General features: G+C 44.5%; 1 protein-coding gene across 1 annotated transcript; it reads left to right on the top strand.

Annotated features, from left to right (window-relative positions):
• Positions 1 to 16,533: 16,533 nt before the first annotated feature.
• LOC119934814 (olfactory receptor 14A16-like) lies at positions 16,534 to 17,487 on the top strand. The gene has a single exon (XM_038754347.1). It carries the CDS (start codon positions 16,534 to 16,536, stop codon positions 17,485 to 17,487), a length of 954 nt encoding a protein of 317 aa, XP_038610275.1.
• Positions 17,488 to 23,993: the final 6,506 nt, after the last annotated feature.

The following is a 23,993-nucleotide window of genomic DNA, read 5'->3' as shown; positions in this document are numbered from 1 at the left end:
AGGATGTGGAAGAAGCTCAATGTGATGGTCAACAAGAAGAGTATAAAGACTGGGGGAAATCTCCTGTTGATGCTGCTCACTGTAATCTGAAGGGATGGCAGAGACAGCCCGGGCTGGAGGAGACCTTTTAGTCGGGGGACACTCATGCTGGTCTCAGCCCCTACCAGTCGTCATTTGGTAGGAGGAATCTTATGGCCCCCGGGTTGAGTGCTTAATCCCGTTGTTCCCGGGTTGAGAATTTAATTGTATCTGAAATCTTGTGGCCCCTGGGTTGGAGGGTTTAATGGAAGGAGGATCCTCTACCATTAATGATTTGTGCATGCTAATAAATGTTTTAATAAATGTTTTCTTACTATAAACTGCACACTGCAGTATGTTCCTTCGGTAAACCTGAGTCATGAATCCCCTCATCCCTAACTGGCTTTATCAGGATGTAACACCTGTGCATGAGCTGTGGAGCGCTGCTGATGGAAATCCAGGCACTGGATTGACTTCATCCATTTCAAAATTATCCTCACTAGCTTTAATTCTGATCTCTCCTCTGCCTGACAATACTTCTCCATCTTTATTGACACTCATGCCTATTTTCCACGACAGGTATTTCAAACCCCTGTTCCACTACCCCCATCTTTTGCCTCTAATGACCTGGCCATGTACGTTACCAGTAAAATTGAAATTATCAGGTATAATCCCTAAAATCTCTGCACATCATCTTCACTCCCTCTCTCCTCCTGCCTGCTCATTGACTCATTCATCTTTCCCACCAGTATCTCAGTGCCTCCTCTCAAAATCCACCCACTCCATCTGCACCACCACCCTATCCATTTTCACCTTATCAAAACACTTGTCCTCTCTCATCTTCCCTCCCTAACAATCATTTTCAACCATTCACTTTTAAATAGCTTCTTCCCTAGCATTTCCAGACATGATCATCAATCAATCAATCAATTGTATTTGTTAAACTGGTGTTTATAGCACTGAACTAAACACTTGGGAGAGTACACTATAACAATATAAAGCACATTTTACCTGCCCACAACGATCATATAGTCTAGAGGGGGAGACAGACAATGTAAATAAGTAAATTATGGATATCAACATAAGTGTTGTAGGGTTGAGGGTGGTGAGAATAAAGGGAGCAAATCAGGGAAAAGCAGAAGGGAGTGAGAGAGAAGAAATTGAGGGCTTAGTCAGGGAAAGCCTCTTGGAGGAGATGTGCTTTCAACAGGCCTTTGAACGGGGGGAAAATAACTGTCAAATACGAAGAGAGAGGGCATTCCAGGCCAGAGATGGGACTTGTGCGAGAGCATGGTGATGAGATAGATGAGATCGAGGTACAGCGAGTAGGTTGGTATTAGTGGAGTGAAGTGCATGGGCAGAGTTGCAGTAAGAGGAAAGTGGGATGAGGTAGGAGGGGGCAAGGTGATTAAAGCCTATGGTAAGGAGTTTCTGTTTGATGCGGAGGTGGATGGGCAACCATTGATCATATATGCCCTTGCCTAAAAAAAAATCCCTTGACTATCAAGTGATTAAAGGGTAGAAATCCAAGTTAAAATGTGAAGCAGAAGGAAGAAGGAGTAAGAGAAATAAGGGCTTAGTTGGGGCAGGCGTTTTGAAGATGGAGAGAGTAGTGATCTCTCACATATGAAAGGGGAGGGAATTCCAGGCCAAAGGGAGGATGTGGGCACCGAGTCAGTGGCAAGACAGAAAAGATCAAGGAAGAGTGAGTAGGTTGCTGTTAGAGGAGCAAAGAGTTCAGGCTGGGTTGTAGTAGAAAATTAGGGAGGTAAGACAGAATAGAGCAAGCTGACTGAATGTTTTTAAGTCTGTGGAAAGCAGTTCCTGTTTGGTGTGGAGGAGGATGGGCAACCACTAGAGGTTCTTGAGAGGTGGGGAGACATGTACTGAACTTTAGCTGGGTGGGAAGGTAAGGAATTTGCTGCCAACCCCTGGCCCACGTTCTGCCTCTGGTATGGAGCATCCTCCTTCTTCGGGTCTGACAGACAATTGCTCTCCCCACTTTCAGAGCCTCGTTGAGGGCACATCTCCCCCCTTTCAGAGCCTTGTTGATGGCACATCTCCTAAGGAGGCCTTCCCAGACTAAGCCGCACTTTTCCTCATCTCCCACTCCCTTCTGAGGCACACTGACTTACTCCTTTTTCTCTTCCCCCTCCCCTCCAAACCCCACAGAACTTATGTATATATCTGCATTTTTAAAAATTTGTATTGATGTCTGTCTCCCCGTCTCTAGACCGTGAGCTCATTGTGGGCAGGAAATGTCACTGTTCATTGTTGTATTGCACTTTCCCAAGTTCTTACTATAGTGCTCTGCACACAGTAAGTCCTTAGTGAATGTAACTGAATGAATAAATGAAAGAGTTCTGTTCTGAACCTGTTCAGTTTGAGGTTTTGGCAGGACACTTAGCTAGAAACGTCCTGAAGGCAGGAGTTAATGTGAGACTGTAGAGAAGAAGAGAGGTCAGAGCTGGAGAGTTAGATTTGGGAATCATCCATGTAGAAATTGTAGTTGAAGCTATGGGAGTGAATGAGTTCAGTGTCACAATGTCAGTGAAATCAGAGGTAGATCATGTTTCCAGAAGAAGAGGGTGGTCCAGGATGTCACAGGCACCTGAGAAGTTAGAGAACATTAGGATGGAGTAGAGCTTTGTATTTGGCAACAAGGAGATCATTGGAGATCTTAGAGAGGGCAGTGTATTTGGAGTGAAGGGGGAGGAAGTCAGAATGGAAGGGATTCAGCAAAGAATTGGCTGAAAAGAAGTGGAGGCAGCAGGCATAGATAACTTGCTCAAGGAGTTTGGAAAGGAATAGTAGGAGGGAGATAAAGCAGTAATTGGAGAGAGGCATGGAGTCAAGAGAGGGTTTTGTTGGCTAGGGGATACATGAGCAAGTTTGAAAGCAGTGAGGAAGAAGCCATTGGAAAGGAACGATTGAAGATGATGGTCAGGCAGGGAAGTAGAGAGGAGGCAAGTGTTTTCATAAATTGAGAAGGGATGAGGTCGAAGTATAGGTGGAGGGGTAGATTTTAAGAGGAGGCAAGAAATCTCTTCGTGAGGCTCTGCACTGAATATAGGGAGAGTTAAAGAGGGCAGAGGCAGATGAGGAATTGGAGAGGAGCAAGGGATATTTTAGGGAGATTATATCTGATGGTTTCAATTTTATGAATAAAATATGTGGCCAAGTCATTAGGGGCAAGAGATGGGGCAGTCGGTGGGAAATAATAATAATAATAATAATAATAATAATAATAATAATAATAATAATAATAATAATAATAACATTTATGAAGCGCTTACTATGTGCGAAGCACTGTTCTAAGCGCTGAGCACTGTTCTAAGCGCTGGCACTGTTCTAAGCACTGACATAGGATTTGAAGAAGCAGTTAATGAGCAGTGAGCATGAAAGTCGATAAGAATGGAGAAATATAAGCCCAGGACAGACAGTCTGCCAGTAGAATTTAGCAAAAATCGTGCTTGCCTGAATTACAAACTCCATGTTTTATTATGGGGGAATGTCTTCTGGGAATTCAGGTTAACAAACAAAAGCATGAGATATATAACCTGACCCGAGGGAGTTAGCAATCTAACTGGGGAGACAAACAGACAGACAGACACTTTTTGGTAATAGTTTTTTTATAAACAGTGGTAGAAAGGTTTAGTAGAAAATAGTCCCAATTTATCAAGCTGTCATGAATAATTCAGTCAGTAGCATTTATTGCTAGGGGAAGAAATAAAGTTAAACAAATAACACTCTATACATTTGCCTATGCTGAGCAGTTTTCTTGTCACACCTGAAGGAATGGTTTCCAAACTATTGAACACTCTCAGCAGGCTGTCCTTACCCCTACTTCCCCGTGGTCTGTGTTTGTTCTTGGGAAAAAGTGTTTCGGTGAATGGCTGCTTTGTTGGGTTCACATAATGCTTAGGCTCCTGGGATTCAGGGAACCTATGCACTAAAGAGCAGTGGGGCTTACATCATCTTCATTTCTCATTATTTCCTGACCCCCTCAGAGAGAGCTGTTGTGACATCAGCGTCCACAGGGTCTGATCAGTGTTCCTCCTCATGTCCCATAGAGCATGGCTCATGGGAATCCTGACCTCAAAGGCCTTAAAAACACCATACACATGGCCTGCCCCTCCCGTCCTAACTCTTTGCCATCCTGGAGTTCCTTGGTAAGTGAAGGTGAGGTGTTCTGCTGCCTGGCAGATCTGTCCAGACCTCTGTAGCCTTTGGTGTCTCAGAGAGAGAGATTAGAAGGATGATTTCCTCAACTCAGGGATTTCCACAGCTCTCAAACTGTGAAACCTAAGCATCTGTCCGAGGTTTTGCATTCCATTCCCTTGTTGGAAAAAACAAAGGCCTGTGGAAACTTGGGTCCAGTGTCATATGGTACAGTAGCAGAGCTTGAAAAAGTATTTGAACTCATCTCACTCATCCATTCCCAGCTCGGAAGAAGTTATGGTGAGTTTCTGGTGCTGTTTGATTTTTCTAGCAGAGACTGGTGCTCATCTTATCAAATCTCTTGCCCCTTCCCACCTCCCCTCCTTAACTTCCATCTTCAACCGCTCACTCTCCACTGGTTCCTTCCCCTCTGCCTTCAAACATGCCCACGTCTCCCCGATCCTAAAAAACCCTCTCTTGACCCCACCTCCCCAACTAGTTGTCACCCTATCTCCCTCCTACGCTTCCTTTCCAAACTCCTATAACGAGTCATCTACACCCGCTGCCTCAAATTCCTCAATGCCAACTCTCAACTTGACTCCCTCCAATCTGGCTTCCGTACCCTACACTCCACCGAAACTGCCCTCTCAAAGGTCACCACTGACCTCCTTCTTGGCAAACCCAACGGCTCCTACTCTATCCTAATCCTCCTCGACCTCTCAGCTGCCTTCGACACTGTGGACCACGCCCTTCTCCTCAACATGGTATCCAACCTTGGCTTCACAGACTCCGTCCTCTCCTGGTTCTCCTCATCTCTCCGGCCATTCATTCTCAGTCTTCTTTGCGGACTCCTCTTCCCCCTCCCATCCCCTCACCGTAGGGGTTCCTCAAGGGTCAGCTCTTGGTCCCCTTCTGTTTTCTATCTACATTCACTCCCTTGATAAACTCATTCGTTCCCACGGCTTCAACTATCATCTCTACGCTGATGACACCCAAATCTAGATCTCTGCCCCTGCTATCTCTCCCTCCCTCCAGTCTCGTGTCTCCTCCTGCCTTCAGGACATCTCCATCTGGATGTCTGTACACCCTCTAAAACTCAATATGTCCAAGACCGAACTACTCATCTTCCGTCCCAAATCCTGCCCTCTCCCTGACATTCCTGTCACTGTAGAAGGCACTACCATCCTTCTCATCTCACAAGCCCACAAAGTTGGTGTCAACCTCGACTCTGCTCTGCTCCGTTCTCCCAGTAGATCTCACCTCCACAACATCGCCAAGATCTGCCCTTTCCTCTCCATCCAAACCACTACCTTGCTCGTTCAATCTCACATCCTATACCTACTGGATTACTGCATCAGCCTCCTATGTGATCTCCCATCCTCCTGTCTCTCCCCACTTCAGTCTATACTTCACTCCGCTGCCTGTATCATTTTTGTGCAGGAACGCTCTGGGCATGTTACTCCTCAAAAATCTCAAAAATATCCTCAAAAATATCCAGTGGCTGCCTGTCAACCTACGAATCAAGCAAAAACTCCTCACTCTCTGCTTCAAGGCTTTCCACGACCTCGGCCCCTCCTACCTCACCTCCCTTCTCTCCTTCTACTGCCCAGCCCACACCCTCCACTTCTCTGCTGCTAACTTCCTCACTGTGCCTCGTTCTCGCCTGTCTTGCCATCAACCCCCGGCCCACGTCCTTCCCCTGGCCTGGAATGCCCTTCCTCAACACATGCTCACCCTGGGCTTCAAGGCTCTCCATCACCTCGCCCCCTCCTACCTCACCTTCCTTCTCTCCTTCTACAGCCCACCCCGCACCCTCCGCTCCTCTGCTGCTAATCTCCTCACCGTACCTCATTCTAGCCTGTCCCGCCATCGACCCCCGGCCCATGTCATCCCCCGGGCCTGGAATGCCCTCCCTCTGCCCATCCGCCAAGCTAGCTCTCTTCCCCCCTTCAAGGTCCTACTGAGAGCTCACCTCCTCCAGGATGCCTTCCCAGACTGAGCCCCTTCCTTCCTCTCCCCCTCGTCCCCCTCTCCATCCCCCATCTTACCTCCTTCCCTTCCCCACAGCACCTGTACATATGTATATATGTTTGTACATATTTATTACTCTATTTATTTATTTATTTATTTATTTATTTATTTATTTATTTATTTATTTTACTTGTACATATCTATTCTATTTATTTTATTTTGTTAGTATGTTTGGTTTTGTTCTCTGTCTCCCCCTTTTAGACTGTGAGCCCACTGCTGGGTAGGGACTGTCTCTATATGTTGCCAACTTGTACTTCCCAAGCGCTTAGTACAGTGCTCTGCACACAGTAAGTGCTCAATAAATACAATTGATGATGATCCGCCAAGCTAGCTCTTTTCCTCCCTTCAAAGCCCTACTGAGAGCTCACCTCCTCAGGGAGGCCTTCCTAGACTGAGCCCCCTTTTTCTTCTCCTCCTTCCCATGCACCCGCCCTAGCTCATTCTCCTCTCCACAGCACTTGTATATATATTTGTACAGATTTATGACTCTATTTGTTTTACTTGTACATATTTACTATTCTATTTATTTTGTTAATGATGTGCATATAGCTTTAATTCTATTTGTTCGGATGATTTTGACACCTGTCTGCATGTTTTGTTTTGTTGTCTGTCTCCCCCTTCTAGACTGTGAGCCCGTTGTTGGGTAGGGACCGTCTTGATATGTTGCTGAATTGTTCTTCCCAGGCACTTAGTACAGTGTTTTGCACACAGTAAGTGCTTAATAAATATGATTGAATGAATGAATGAATGAATGAATGGTGATAATGTAACCATCTTTGTCAACATCATCATTATAGTTACCCTCAGTATTATTATATTCACTGTAATGCATGTGGTGAATTTTTACCATTCTTACCATGACACACAGTATAATTAAGGCCAAATTTTACAATTCAAGGGCCCTGACACAGTGGCAGTTATGACACAGACCAAATTATGGTGGGAAGGGTGGAATGAATCACGGCTCTAACCCTCCCCAACCACAGTTTGGGTGAACATTGTTTTCCTTGTTATGCATTTCTCCACGGGGTGTCATTACTAGACAGATTCCAGTACCATACCAATGGCATACTAACAATCCCATTCCTTAGACTCAGGCCAATTTTCATTTATTTCCCAGAGGCTCGGTGCAAGGGAAAATCCTGACACAAACATACAAATGGTGTCTTGCAAATCCTTTCTTCTCCTCTCCCAAGTATTGGCAAGACAGAGCTTTCTTAATATGCAGTTGCAGAAGGGAATCTTCCACCCTGTGTCCATACACATAGATTCCACTGGCCTTCTTGGAACAGTGCTTCCTGGGACTCTGGGTAGGCACAGAAACTCCAGTTGCTCAAAACCAGACCCAACGCCAGCCAGCTGCTCTGGGCCTCTGCTAGGTGAGTTCAGACCCATCTCTATGGTGGGTCTCAGGGTCTTGAGGCTAAGCAGGATGGATTCTTCCTCCAACAAGTAGTTGGATGATGGATGAAGACTCCCACCCTCTGCTTCACCCAATTTCACAGAGCTAGCTTGGGATGACTGGACACACTTAATTCACTGCCATAGGTCAGCCACACAGAAAGAATTTGGAGCAGCCAGCTGTTGCTCGGGTGAGATGTTTCCTTTTATCCTTTTCTTTACTTCCCCTGTCATCCCCTCTTACACTGTCCCCTTGTCCTGCAAACCTCTGTTCTTACCCCAGCCTTGCTGGGCAGACCCCAAACTCCAAAGTTCTGAAGCCATCCTCATCAAACTAAAGCCAACCCTGTCCTTGTCCTAACTCATGCTCTTTCATGGCCTGTGCCACCTGGGAATTCCAAGCCATGGGAACACTGTGATCCCTTCTCCTGGAAACCCTTATTTAACCTCAGTTCTACTTCAGCTCTTTCATGGTTTTCCTCTTACCTCTATGTCTGGAACTTCTCAGCTTCTTTCACTAGCTCCTTCTCTGCCTTCCAGTTCCTAACTTTGAGGTTTGACAGCATTCTGTTCTGGTACTCCACTACTTCTCACTTCACTCGTTGGGAGAACTAACTCATCCATTCTCACGGCTCCATGTATTTCCTCATTGTGAATGACTCCCAAATCATCTCACTAGCCTGATTTCTCTCCACCTATACAATGTTTCATTTCCTCCTCTTCCAGCCCATCTTTACATGGATGTTCAGCAGACATCTCAAGCTCAAAACACTTAAACTGTAACTCCTGATTTTCCTTCAATATCCTCTTCTTCAACTAACTTTTCCCGAAACTGCAATAGCCACCATCCTCATCACTGGAGACCACAATCTTGGTATTATTAATGAATCAATTCCATATATTGAGTGTTTACTTTGTGCAGAGCACTCTACCGACCTTTTTGGAAAGTACAATGCAACGAGTTGTGAAACAGATCCATGCCCACAAGGAACGTACAGTCTCCCTGACTCCTTGTTCTCTTTCCCCTCCAACCTCCCAAATCAATGTGTCACTAAATCCTGTTGTTATTTTTTTTCTCTAACATGTCCAGTATACACTTCTCCCTCACAAAGCAAATGTCTCCAGAGTTGGTTCAGGTACTTTCTATATTCCAGTTTAACTATTGCATCAGCCTCCTCCCTGGTCTCCCTGTCTGTGTCTCTCCTCTTCCGGTCCAGATTTCTGTCCCTTGCCCAGTTCATTCTCCTAAAATGTAATTCTGCACATTTCTCTGTCATTCTCTCATCTCAGAACCCTGCAGTTGTTGGTACATTTCTATCTGCATCATAATGATTATTCCTGGCCATTGGTTTTAAGCACTCCATCATCTCTCCCTTCTATTTATCCACTTTCTTCTCCCACTACACCTCATCTAACATTCTTTGCTCCTCTCAATCTAACCTATTATTCTGCTTTATGATTACTTCTCCCACAGCCAAGCTCTTGGTCAATCACCAATCGCTTGGAACTCCTTCCTCCTTCAATCTGACAAGCCATTGCTTTTCCTATCTTTAAAACCCTTCTGAAATCACATCTCTTCCAAGAGGCCTTATCTGATCAATTTATCATCTCCCTGGTCTATACTCTCCCCAAATGACACTTTCAGGATTTCTGTGCCACTTAATCACTTAAAGACTCACAATCTCCCATACATTTAACTGTAATATTTGTTAAACCTTTACTCTGTGCTAAACAATGGACTATGCACTGGGATAGAAACAAGATAATCAGGTGGAACACAGTCTCTGACCCACATGGGGCTCACAGTTTGAGGGAGCATATACTATTACTTAAGCATTAATTCATGTACAAGCTCTTCTTCCTGCCTTCCATTTGCATTAGTGTGTGCCTCTTTTGCTGTATTGCGAGCACCTTGAAGGCAGCGATCTTGTCAAGTAATCCTTTTGAACACCTCCAAGTACTTTGTAGCCAGGCCTAGAGGAAATAGTAAGGGCCTGGAAATCAGAAGGCCTGGGTTCTAATCCAGTCTCCACCCTGTGCCTGCTATGTGAATTCAGGTATCATCATCATTTCTCTTCAATGTTATGTATTGAGTGCATACTGGGTGCAGAGCCCTGTACTAAAAGTTATGTAAAATGCTATTTTACAAAGTTACAAAGTTATGTAAAATACATATTTAGTAGACACATTCACTGCCCACAAGGAGCTTACAGTCCATGGTGAGAGAAGAACAAATATGGGCTTTTAGAGTATTTTGTCTTCAAGTTCCCACCATGGTTTGCTCGCTGATGCTCTAATTGAAGTTTCTTTTCCAGTCAAATCAGGTAGTTAAATGGTTTCAATATACTGAGCAGAAGCAGATATATCATTTTGCTTTATCTTCATAACATCAGTGTATTTATTGAGGCTTATTATGAGCAGAGTACTGTATTAAGTGGGTAGTCATACAACCTCTCTGTGCTTCAGTTTCCTCATCTGTAAAATATGTTTTCTGTACCTATTTCCCTTTCCTACTTACACTGTTAGTCCAATATGGGATAGGGACTGTGTCCAACATGATTATCAAGCAATTAATCAATTAATGGTATTTGTTGAGCACTTACTGTGTGCAGAGTACTGTACTAAGCAGTTGGGAGAGTTCAATACAACAGAATTAGCAGACACATTCCCTGCCCATAATGATCTTACATTCTAGAGGGATTATTTTATACATATGCAATGCTTGACATATAGTAAATGCAAAAATTCTACAATTATTATTACTTAGTCCAACACTGAACACAGAATATGGTAAATAAATATTATTGATTGACAGGTCGCCAAGACAAAACTAACTGGTGGGAAGTTTCTAGCAGTGCAAAGTCTGAGATCTGGACACAAGATTGCCTTTTTTTAAAAAAAATGGTATTTGGTAAGTGTATTTTTATGTTCCAGACACTGTACTAAGTGCTGGAGTAGATACAAGATAATTATGTGGAGTAGAGTTCATGTCCCACATAGGACTCACAATCATAATCTCCATTTAACAGGTGAGGTAACTGAGGCACCAAGAAGTTAAGGGACCTGCTCATGGTCACACAGCAGACAAGTGGTGGAGCTTGGATTAGAACCCAGATATTCTAACTCCCAGGCCTATGCCCTTCCCACTCAGCCATGCTCCTTGTCTCTTTTTCCTGAAACAGTCAATCAATTTTATTTACTGAGCACTTGCTGTCTGCAGAGCACTGTACTAAGTGCCTTGAGATAGTACAATATACCAATATATCAGGGTTGTTAGACATATTCCCTGACCACAATGATCATACAGCCTAGAGGAGGAGACAGCTATTAATTTAAATAAATTACAGGTATGTACATAGGTGTTGTGGGGCTGGGATAGAGGATGCATAAAGGGAGCAAATCAGGACAATGCTGAAGGGAGTGGAAGAAGAGGAAAGGAGGGTTTAAATCAGGGAAGGTCTCTTGGAGGAGACATACCTTCAATAAGGCTTTGAAGGTGGGGATAGTAACTGTCTTTCAGATATGAAGAAGGAGGGCATTCCAGGCCCGAGGCAGGACATGAGTGTGAGGACAGTGTTGCTGTTGGCTCAACAAAAGTGCGGTATGTAATTCTTCAGGGTGACTATTTCCCCAGGTTGACCAGCCCAGATATTCGTGGAATTTATTGAGTAACCACTGTGTGCAGCATTGTATTAACTACTTGGGAAAGTACGATACAACAGAGTTGGAGGACATGATCCCTGCCCTCAAGGATCTCACAATCTACAAGGGACATAGACATTAAAATAGATTAGGGGTAGGGAAAATAAATGAATATAAGAATATTTACATAATTATTGTGCATCGGGGATGAATATCAGAGTGATGACGAGATGATGATGGCATTTGTTAAGCACTTACTATATGCCAAGCACTGTTTGGTAATCAGGTTGTCCCACAGTCTTAATCCCCATTTTACAGATGAGATAACTGAGGCACAGAAAAATTAAGTGACTTGCCCAAAGTCATACAGCTAAGTGGTGGAGCTGGAATTAGAACCCATGACCTCTGACTCCCAAGTCCATGCTCCTTCCACTGAGCCACGCTGCTTCTCTGATAATGTATTCACTGGAGAGATGAGCAACTGGTAACAGAAGACAACAAGCTGATATTATGAGCAAAATGAGATCAATCAATCAATCAATCAATCAATCGTATTTATTGAGCGCTTACTATGTGCAGAGCACTGTACTAAGCGCTTGGGAAGTACAAATTGGCATCACATAGAGACAGTCCCTACCCGATAGTGGGCTCACAGTCTAAAAGGGGGAGACAGAGAACTGAACCAAACATACCAACAAAATAAAATAAGTAGGATAGAAATGTACAAGTAAAATAAATAAATAAATAAATAAACAGAGTAATAAATATGTACAACCATATATACATATATACAGGTGCTGTGGGGAGGGGAAGGCGGTAAGGCGGGGGGATGGAGAGGGGGACGAGGGGGAGAGGAAAGAAGGGGCTCAGTCTGGGAAGGCCTCCTGGAGGAGGTGAGCTCTCAGCAGGGCCTTGAAGGAAGGAAGAGAGCTAGCTTGGCGGATGGGCAGAGGGAGGGCATTCCAGGCCCGGGGGATGACGTGGGCCGGGGGTCGATGGCGGGACAGGCGAGAGCGAGGTACAGTGAGGAGATTAGTGGTGGAGGAGCGGAGGGTGCGGGCTGGGCAGTAGAAGGAGAGAAGGGAGGTGAGGTAGGAGGGGGCGAGGTGATGGAGAGCCTTGAAGCCCAGGGTGAGGAGTTTCTGCCTGATGCGCAGATTGATTGGTAGCCATTGGAGGTTTTTGAGGAGGGGAGTGATATGTCCAGAGCGTTTCTGGACAAAGATAATCCGGGCAGCAGCATGAAGTATGGATTGAAGTGGAGAGAGACACGAGGATGGGAGATCAGAGAGAAGGCTAGTGCAGTAGTCCAGACGGGATAGGATGAGAGCTTGAATTAGCAGGGTAGCGGTTTGGATGGAGAGGAAAGGGCAGATCTTGGCAATGTTGCGGAGCTGAGACCGGCAGGTTTTGGTGACGGCTTGGATGTGAGGGGTGAATGAGAGAGCGGAGTCGAGGATGACATCAAGGTTGCGGGCTTGTGAGACGGGAAGGATGGTAGTGCCGTCAACAGAGATGGGAAAGTCAGGGAGAGGACAAGGTTTGGGAGGGAAGACAAGGAGCTCAGTCTTCGACATGTTGAGCTTTAGGTGGCGGGCGGACATCCAGATGGAGATGTCCTGAAGGCAGGAGGAGATGCGAGCCTGGAGGGAGGGGGAGAGAGCAGGGGCAGAGATGTAGATCTGGGTGTCATCAGCGTAGAGGTGATAGTTGAAGCCGTGGGAGCGAATGAGGTCACCAAGGGAGTGAGTGTAGATTGAGAACAGAAGGGGACCAAGCACTGAACCTTGGGGAACTCCCACAGTAAGAGGATGGGAGGGGGAGGAGGAGCCTGCAAAAGAGACTGAGAAAGAACGACCGGAGAGATAAGAGGAGAACCAGGAGAGGACGGAGTCTGTGAAGCCAAGGTCAGATAACGTGTTGAGGAGAAGGGGGATAAGACCAAACTCTCACATGCCCTTATTACCCTCTCCTCTCTCTCTCTCTCTCTCTCTCTCTCTCTCTCTCTCTCTCTCTCTCTCTCTCTCTCTCTCTCTCCCCCCCCTCACTTTCTCTTTTTCTCTCTATTTCTATCCCCACTTTTTTAGTGGTACTTAATAATAATAATGACCGCATTTACTAAGCGCTTACTATATGCAAAGCACTGTTCTAGGCACTGGGGAGGTTAAAAGGTGATCAGGTTGTCCCACGGGGGGCTCACAGTCTTAATCCCCATTTTACAGATGAGGTAACAGGCACAGAGAAGTTAAGTGACTTGCCCAAAGTCACACAGCTGACAATTGGCAGAGTCGGAATTTGAACCCATGACCTCTGACTCCAAAGCCCGGGCTCTTTCCACTGAGCCATGCAGCTTCTTAAGCTAAGTGCTTACTATGTGCCAGCTACTGTTCTAAACGCTGGGGTAGATACAAGGTAATCATGTTGGGCACAGTCCCTGTCCCATGTAGGGCTCACAGTCTTTATCCCCATTTTAAAGATGAGGTAACTGAGGCATAGAGAATGAAAGTGACTTGCCCAAGATCACACAGCAACCAAGTGGCGGAGCTGGGATTAGAACACAGATCCCTCTGATTCCCAGGTCTGTGTTCTATTAGGCCACCCTGCTTCATGCTGCCACTTTCCACCTCCCTCCTCCTCCTCCCTCCAGGGGCTGACAACTCACTCTGACAACTCAGAATGCTTAAGAAGTACACAGCTGAGTGCACAGTCAATGTAGAGAGGAGAGCTGATTGGTCTAAAGAGGCTAGACTGGGAAGGTATCTTTGAGGAGCTCTGATTTTAGGAGAGTTTGAAGTTGGTAAGAGTGGTGAAATGTCAGTTTTGAAGAGGCAGAGAGTTCCAGGCCTGAGGGATAGCATGTACAAGGTTTCAGTGGTGGGAGAGATGAGACTGAAGTAGACAGAGTAGCTAGGTGTTAAAGGAGTGGAGTGTGTGATTTGGCTTGCAGCATGAGATTAGTAAGGTAAGGTTGGAGGGAGGGAGCTGATTGAGTGCCTTAAAACCAATGGTAAAGAGTTTCTATTTGATACGGAGGTGGATGGACAAACATTGGATGAGTCAAGGATAGCGCCAAGGTCACGGACTAGTGAGACAGGGAGGATGGTGATGTTAGAAAAGTCACGAGAGGGCAGGGTTTGGGTGGGAAAATGAGGATTTCTGTTTTAGGCATGTTAAGTTTGAGACATCAGTAGGATATCCAAGTAGAGATACTCTGAAGGCAGGAAGAAATTTGAGACTGCAGAAAAAGAGAAGGGTCCAGGCTGGATGGATTAGATAGAAATGGTAGTTGAAGCCATGGGAGTGAGTGAGATTTCCAAGAGAGGGGGTGTAGATGGAAAATAGAAGGGGACCCAGAACTGAACCTTGAGATACCTTCACAGTTAGAAGGTGGGAGGCAGAGAAGGAGCTTGAGAAAACGACTGAGGAAGGACCAGAGAGATACGAGAACTAGAAGAGGACTGTGTCAGTAAAACCAAGGTGTGCGAATATTTCCAGAAGGGTTTGGTCTACAATATCGAAGTCGGCATAAAGTTTTAGGATGTTTAGGTGGAGTAGAGACCATTATATGTGGCAAGAAGGGGGTCACTGGTGACCTTAGAAAGGGCCATTTCCATGGAGTGGAGGGGATGAAAGCCAGATTGCATAGGATCAAGGAGATAATTTGGGGGGTGTAAGTAGAGAAACCAAGTGCAGTGATGATGGCAGTGCAACTTATCATAGAAGTCTTCTGGAGGAGATGTGATCTCTAGAGAACTTTGAAGATGGGGAATAGAGTGGTCTGTTAAATATGAAGGGGAAAGAAGGTCCAAGCAGGTAAGATGGTGTAAGCAAGAATGGATAAGAACAAAGAATACTGAGTAGGTTATCTTCAGAAGAATAAAGGTGATGAGCTGGATAATGTGTAAAACGAGTGGATAAATAGGAGGGAGAGGGTTAATTAAGTGCTTTAAAACCAATGAACTGAATTTTCTGTTTGATGCAGAGAGGAATGGGCAACCAGTGGAGGTTTCTGAGCAATGGGGAGACACGCTGGGTTCAACATTTTAGGAAAATGTAATAACATCACCTTCCTAGCAATGTGACACACATTGATTCTTTAATATGCTGTCCCCAGTTATATCATTTTCTATCCAGACAAAACTGTCCTCTTTTTCCAGATATCAGCTATGTTGTTATTCCTTCATCTTTACTCAAATGTGAAAGTGACTTGAACTCAAAACAAAAAGCAGTTCATCAGGCCCTGGGGATCTGAGTACATTTGGAATCTTTTTCATTCTATTATTGCTAGGCTATATCTCTTACATACATCCTAGGTTGGTGGTTAGCACAGTACTAATTTTGTTTTTTACTTAGGGAAAATAACCTTCAAATAATGATGATAATGATGATGATAATAACAATAATAGTAATGATAATAATATTTGCTAAGCATTTACTATGCACCAAGCACTGTATTAAATGGTGGAGTAGATGATAATTTTTATTATGGTATTTGTTAAGAACTTACTGTGTGTCAAGCACTGTTCTATATACTAGGTATCAGAGTGTATCAGATTGTACAAAGTCCCTTCCCCTCATGGGGCTCATAGCCTAAGTAGGAGAGAGACAGTTATTTAATCCACATTTTACAAATGAGGAAACTGAGGCACAGTGAAGTAAAGTAACTTGACCAAGGTCACAGAGCAGTCAATTGGGAGAGCTGGAATTAGATCCCAGGTCCTCTGGCTCTGAGGTCAAGATAATAAGATCAGACAGAGTCCCTATCTCAAATGGGGCTCACATAGTCATCTCGAATTGAATTTTATATGCATATATATTGGTATTTGTTAAGGGCTTACTGTGTGCCAGGCACTGAACACTGGGACAGATACAAGCTAATCAGGTTGGACTCAGTCCAGGTCCCACAAGGGGCTCATAGTCTTACTCCCCATTTTTCAGATGAGGTAACTGAGACACAGAAAAGTTATGTGATTTACCCAAGGTTACATAGCAGACAGGGTGGAGCCGGGATTAAAATCTAGGTGCTCTGACTGCCAGACCCGTGCTTTATAATCTAGGTCACATTTCCTTTCTAATGTATTTGTGTCCTATATATTTATAGGGTGATTTTCTCTTTTTACCTTTCTGAGTTTCATAAATAGAATTGCCCTCTTTTCTTTCTTGTCTTAATTTTTGTCTATCTTCACTTGTTTTTGCCCCTTTCATAATGTGCAATGTTTCTCTTTCATGTCCATGTGTTATTACAGTTGATACGTTTTGGCTTGGAACTCCAATAAAGCAATGGCCAATTACACCATAGTGACCGAATTCCTACTTATGGGATTTTCTAGTGACCAAAAGCTACAAATCTGGATTGCTGTTCTGTTCTTACTGATATACCTGGCAGCTCTGATGGGGAATATTCTCATCATTGTCATTGTTACTTTTCATCCATGTCTTCATGCCCCCATGTACCTTTTTCTGAAGAACTTGTCCTTTGTAGATATATGCTACATTTCTGTCACCGTCCCTAAAGCCATCTTCAATAACCTGATGCACAGCAACTTCATCTCTTTCCTGGGATGTGTTTTACAGGTGTTTTTCTTGGTGTTTTTTGCCTTTACTGAGCTGGCCACCCTCACTGCAATGAGTTACGACCGTTATGTTGCTATTTGCTACCCTCTACACTATGAGATTATCGTGAACAGAGGGGCCTGTTTGCACATGGTGGCTGCTTCATGGCTCAGTGGGGGCTTCTTTGGACTGATGCACACAGCTGCTAGCTTCTCCGAACCCTTCAGTGGGTCCAACGTGATTCCCCAGTTTTTCTGTGACATCCCCCAGCTCCTGAGGATTTCTCATCCTAAGGCAATCATTAGAGAAATGGGTGTCACCATCTTCAACTTAAACCTTTCCTTTCTCTGTTTTGTGTCCATCATCATCTCCTACATTCACATCTTCTCCACAGTACTGAGGATACCATCTGCAGAAGGTCGATCCAAAGCCTTCTCCACTTGCCTGCCCCATCTCATTGTTGTGACTTTTTTCATTTCAACTGGAAGCTTTGCCTATTTGAAACCGATATCAGATTCGCCCTCTTTTCTGGATCTGTTGCTCTCATTGTTCTACATGGTGTTACCTCCTGCCACGAACCCCATTATCTACAGCTTGAGGAACAAGGACATGAAGGATGCTCTGGGGAAGTTACTGAGCTCAAGAATATTAACTGGGAGTAAAACATTATTTCACTCCTGACATATGTTTCCTATTCACTCCATCCCAGATCTTCACTTCAGCACCCTCCCCTCCTTCAAAATGAACCAATCATGCAAGACCTCTGGTCCCAAGAAAATTACAAATTAATGATGGAATCTGTTCAGCATTTCCTATGCACCAGACCCTGGACGAATATCTAGGACTGATACAAGTGAACCGGTTTGGACACAGGCCCTGTCCCACACGGGGATCATAGTCTTAATCCTTATTTGACAGATGAAGTAACTGAGAAACAGAGAAGTGAAGTGACTTGCTCAAGGTCACACAGCAGACAAGTGGCAGAGCCAGAATTAGAACCTAGGTGCTTCTGATTCCGAGGCCCGTGCTGCTTAGGACTTGCTGCTTCTAATGAGGGAATCTAGTTATATTAACCACTGTGATGAGGAAGTTTGGGATGAATCTAGGAGGGAAGATGAGAAGTTCAGTTTTAGCCATTTGGTACATAAGGAGAGATGGTGCAACACCCCATATCATTAATAACATTTAGTAAGGGACTACTGAAGGTCACTACTAAGCACTTGGGGGAGTATACAAAAAACCAAAGCCCTCCCAGGTCTTATAATCTCATGGATAAAACATGTAGACTTACTCCTGAGGAGGAAGGCTGGAGAACAAGAATGCAAGAGGTAGCATAAATATTTCAGGATGAGATGACTCAGTAAGTAGTTGAACATATAGCTTACACGCTGAGGTTTTGGAGGTTGTCCCACTGACACCCCCAACATAACATGTCCAAACCAGATCTCAATCATCTTCCCACCCAAATCCTGTCTCCCCGTGAATTTTCCATCACTGTGCAAAACACTAGGATCCTTCCAGTCTCACAAGCTCATAAACCTGGCTTCATGGATTATTTTTCTTCAAAACTATTCTGTCCATTTTTCCCCACTCCTCAAGTACCTCTCGTGTGTTACCCATCCTCCTTTGCATCAAACAGATACTCCTTACCATCGGCTTTAAAGCAATCATTCACTTTGCTCCCCCACCACATTTCATAGCTTTCTCACTATAACCCAGCCCACAGACTTCACTCCTCTAATGCCAACCTAATTCCTGTACCTCAATCTCGTCTTTCTCGCTGCTGACATCTCACCCATGTCCTGCCTCTTGCCTGCAATGCCCTCTGTCTTCATATCTAGTAGACAATCCCTCTTCCCAACCTCAAAGCCTTATTAAAGACATATCACCTCCAAGAGGCCTTCCCTCACTAATCCCTCATTCAGTTTTCTTCCACTCTTTTCTGCATCTCCATGACCTACTCCTTTTTTTCAACCCCCTCCCAGCCTCTTAGCACTTATCTAAATATCTGTAACATTTGTTTATATTAATGACTGTCTCTTCCTCTAGACTGTAAGTTCATTGTGGGCTGGGAACATGTCTACCAACTCTTTTATATTATACTCTCCCAAGCACTTGTTTCAGTATTTTGCATGCAGTAAGCATTCAATAATTTCAATTGATTGATTCATATTAAGTGTTCAACAAATACCATAGAAAAAACTTCCAGAAAGCCCCCTTTAGAAGGAATGCTCATTTTCCAGTTCCCTAAGAACAATATCCCCTCTCAGGGTCGCACCTGGAGTGTTTCCAGTACTCTACCATGGGAAGGAGAGTCAAGCAGAGGCTTAGCCATTCAATTCCTAGCTTGGGCAGTGGCTAGCAAATGGAACGTAATCTGCTACAAGTCAAAACTCACCTGTGCTGGGCAGCAGCAGTATAGGAGAGAGTGGAGGGCAAAAACTCAGGTTTACTACATAGAAGAAGACAATGGTAAACCACTTCTGTATTCTTTACCAAGGAAATTCTATGGATACACTACTGTAATGATTGCAGATGGAGGTAGGATGTTCTGGGAGAGATGTGTCCATGGCTTCGCTATGGGTCGGGTTGACTGGAAAGCATAAGAGAAGACACAGTTCCTCCCCAGTCTCTCTCCAGGCTCACATCTCCTCCTGCCTTCAAGACATCTCTATTTGGATGTCCTCCTGCCACCCCAAACTTAACATGTCCAAAACAGAGCTCCTTATCTTCCCTCCCAAACCCTGTTCTCTCCCAAACTTTCCCATCACTGTAGACAGCACAACGATCCTTCCCATCTCACAAGCCCGTAACCTTGGTGTAATCTTTGACTCTGCTCTCTCATTCAACCCACCTTCCAATCCATCACCACATCCTATTGGTCTCATCTTCACAATATCCCTAAGATCCGCCCTTTCTTCTTCATCCAAACTGCTACCACGTTAGTACAATCACTCATCCTATCCTGAATGGATTACTGTATCAACATCCTTTTCGATCTCCTAACTTCCTGTCTCTCCCCACTCCAGTCCATAATTCACTCCGCTGCCCAGATTATCTTTCTTCAGAAACACCTTCATAGACTGTCACCCCTCTCCTCAAAAATCTCCAGTGGGTGGTTATCTACCTCTATATTAAACAAAAACTCCTCACTATTGGCTGTAAAACTCTCCATCACCTTGCCCCCTCCTATCTCACTTCCCTTTCCTCCTTCTACAACCCAGCCTGCACACTCTGCTCCTCTGATGTTAACCTTTTCACTGTGTCTTTATCTCACCTATCTTGCTATTGCCCCCTGGTCTATGTTCTACTTCCTACCTGGAATGCCCTTCCTCCTCTAATCCGCCCAACAATCACTCTCCTCACTTCAAAGCCCTGCTGAAGGTCCAACTCCTCTAAGAGGCCTTCCCAGACTAAGCACCAGTTTTCCACGTCTCCCACTCCCTTCCACATTAGTCTGACTCGCCCCCTTTGCTCTTCCTCCCTCTCCCCACCCCACAGCACTTATGTATATATCTGTAATTTTATTTATTTATATTGATGTCTGTTTACTTGTATTGTTGTCTTCCCCCCACTGGACTGTGAGCTCACTGTGGACAGGAATTGTCTCCATTGTTGTATTGTACTTTCCCTAGTGCTTAGTACAGTGTAATGCACACAGTAAGTGCTCAATAAATATGATTGAATAAAGTAATTAAATTATGAAGGACATAAAACAAGACTGAGATCAACAATGACCTCACACTGGAGTTGTGGGGAAGTTGTTGGGCTGTTGTCAAGTATCAGAGCAGTTGATTGTAACTGGTGAGGACTTGTCTGAAAATTTCCAGGATGGCAAATAATAACTGCGGTAGTTGTTAGGTGCTTATTTTATGCTAGGCATTCTACTAATAACTACGGTAGATACAAGATGATTGGGTTGGACACAGTCCCTATCCTACATAGGGCTCCCAGTCTCAGTTCCCATTTTACTGATGTAGTAACTGAGACCCTGAGAGGTGAAGTGATTTGACCAAGGAGACATAGCAGACAAATGACATAGCTGCGATTAGCCAGGTCCTCCTGCTCCCAGGCCCATACTCTATCCACTACTCATTCATTCATTCATTCATTGTGTGAATAAATCAATTCATTTATTGAGCACTTGCTATGTGCAGAGCACTGTAGTAAGCGCTTGGAAAGTACAATTCGGCAACATATAGAGATAGTCCCTACCCAACAATGGACTCACAGTCTAGAAGGGGGAGGCGGACAGCAAAACAAAGCAAGTAGACAGGTGTCAATACCTTCACAATAAATAGAATTATAGATATATACACATTATTAATAAAATAGCGTAATGAATATGTACAACTAAGCACAAGTGCTGTGGGGAGGGGAAAGGGGTAGGGCAGAGGGAAGGAGTGGGGACGATGGGGAGGGGAGGAGAACAAGAGGATAAGGGGGGGCTCAGTCTGAGAAGGCCTCCTGGAGGAGGTGAGATCTCATTAGGGCTTTAAAGGGAGGAAGAGAGCTAGTTTGGGGGATGTGTGGAGGGAAGGCATTCCAGGTCAGAGGTAGGACATGGGCCAGGGGTTGATGGTGGGACAGGCAAGAACGAGGCACAGCGAGGAGGTTAGCAGCAGAAGCAGAGGAGTGGAGTGTGCAGGCTGGGTCTAAAAGTATCCATCTTTGTTCCAGTGTGACTATACTCCATGCTGAGTGCTGCATCACCTGTCTTCAATACGCTGAGAAAGCCTGAATGATCCACCTTCATCAGGGCACACTTCCACGTGATCACTGGGCCATACTATGTCTCTAGGAATGTGGGTTCTAATCCCAGCCCCACCACTTGTCTGTTGTGTAACCTTGGGCAACTCACTTAACTCCCCTGTGCCTCAGTTATCTCAACTGTAAAATGAGGATTAAGACTGTGAGCCTCCTGTGGGACAATCTGATTACCTTGTATTTACCCCAGAGCTTAGAACAGTGCTTGGCATATAGTAAGTGCATAACAAATACCATCATCATCACATCTAGCATAGGGAACTTGGCTGGGATCAAAGAAAGTGTGTTGAAATGTAAAGGCAAGGTGAATCCTTGAGGAGTTGGCAGACAATATATTTCCATTTTACAATGAGAAATCTGAAGCTCATGGAGGTTAACAGACCATCCAAGGGCCACTACATGTCAGTGTCAGTGGATGCCCATGCTGGTCTCAGCCCGTACTTGGCTGCTCACTGTCCTCTGAAGGGAAGGCAGGGGAACCGTCTGGGCAGAAGATCTTTTGGCTAGGGAATGCATGTGCTGGTCCAGCCCGTTAAGGACCTGAACACCGAACGGGACTGATCATCCAGTCGTAGGAAATTCACAATGCCCCTGAGTTGAGGCTTATATAGTGCCAGAGATCTCACTACCCCTGTGGTGAGGGCTTAACAGAAGCAGGATCCACAGCACTTTTTGTTTTTCTGTATGTTAATAAATGTTTTCTTTCTGTGAATATTGTGGTTTGTTCCATCTGTAAGGTTGAGTCATGAACCCCCTTGACCCTAATTGATACTATTGGGACATAACACATGGCCAAGTGGGAAGAGCTTGAAAATGTAAGTAAAGAGTCTCAGGAAATAATATGAGCTCTGACACTGACATGTAGTGGCCCTTGGATGGTCTATTAACCTCCATGAGCTTCAGGTTTCTCATTGTAAAATGGAAATATATTATCTGCCAGCTCCTCAAGGATTCACCTTGCCTTTACATTTCAATCAATCAATCATATTTATTGAGCGCTTACTGTGTGCAAAGCAGTGTACTAAGTGCTTGGGAAGTACAAGATGGCAACACACACTTTCTTTGATCCCAGCCAAACTCCCTACGCTAGATGTGATGATGATGGTATTTGTTAAGCACTTACTATATGTCAAGCACTGTTCTAAGCTCTGAGTAGCTCTAAGCTCTGATTACAAGGTAATCAGATTGTCCCACAAGGGGCTCACAGTCTTAATCCTCATTTTACAGTTGAGATAACGGAGGCACAGAGGAGTTAAGTGGCTTGCCCAAGGTTACACAACAGACAAGTGGTGGGGCTGGGATTAGAACCCACATTCCTAGAGACATAGTATGGCCTAGTGATCACGTGGAAGTATGCCCTGATGGAGGTGGATCATTCAGAAGAGAATGATATTGAAGAGACAGGTGATGTAGCACTCAGGGTGGATTATAGTCGTGGATTATAGAGGACAGTGAGCAGCTATGTACGGGCTGAGACCAGCGTGGGCATCCACTTGAATGGTCCCCTCTGCCCGGGCTGTCTCAGTTGTCCTTTCAGATAACAGCAAACAGCAGTGACAGGTGCTTGCCTCCAGCCTTTATACCGTGCTTATTGACAGTTACATTGAGCTTCTTCTGTGGAATGGCCCTAATCTACTAATTACAGTCCAGTTGTCTTCTGTTCTTAGAACACATTTCACCCAGATCCCTGTGGGTATGTCAACATTTATGTCTTCACTTGGATCCATTCCGTCTGACTCACTTGTGATCACAGGAAGCAATATGCTGAAGGACATGAAGTTTAACATGGTGTTTATGCGAGATGTAAACTGCACATTTCACCATGCTGGTCTCTGGACTCCACACTTGACTGTCTGAAATTCTGCCCAGATTTATGGATCTTGTTAATTGGAGGAGATAGAATTTCAGCAGGACTTTGATATATAGTGTAGGGAACATTTTTTTTTACTTCTGTTGTTCTCTCCCAAGTGCTTAGTTCAGCATATTGCACTCATTAGATGCTCAATAAATAGCAATAACATCACCACCACCAATACTACTACTACCATTACTGCTACTACTACTGCTACAACTACTACTACTACTGCTATTTATAGTGTTACTCCTTAATCTCCCCTCTTCTCTATCAGTTCATTTATGGGGATCATAGTCTGATACAGGTTTCATTTTGGGAGATTTCTCCTTTGGAGACCACCAGAGGGAAGATGTTCTGGGCCTTACATCAGAATTGTCCTACCCTGTTTTTCAAACAGCTGACATGGATCATTAAATCCACATGTCTGCATACTGGGAAGAGTGAAAAATGGCACTATCAGGTGTGATTTTCATTATTGTTTCTAGAGCAAGAAAGCAAACTCTATGTCCAAGGCACTACTACACAGAGTTTTGTAGTTAATAAAAGATCAAATTAAGATCTGGCC

Source organism: Tachyglossus aculeatus, chromosome 11, assembly GCF_015852505.1.
Source record: "Tachyglossus aculeatus isolate mTacAcu1 chromosome 11, mTacAcu1.pri, whole genome shotgun sequence".
In the NCBI taxonomy this organism is placed as follows: domain Eukaryota; kingdom Metazoa; phylum Chordata; class Mammalia; order Monotremata; family Tachyglossidae; genus Tachyglossus; species Tachyglossus aculeatus.
This window is presented reverse-complemented; position numbering and strand designations above follow the sequence as displayed.

Coding starts and splice junctions, on each gene's coding strand:
- LOC119934814 (XM_038754347.1), top strand. CDS start 16,534: ATGGCCAATTACACCATAGTGACCGAATTCCTACTTATGGGATTTTCT.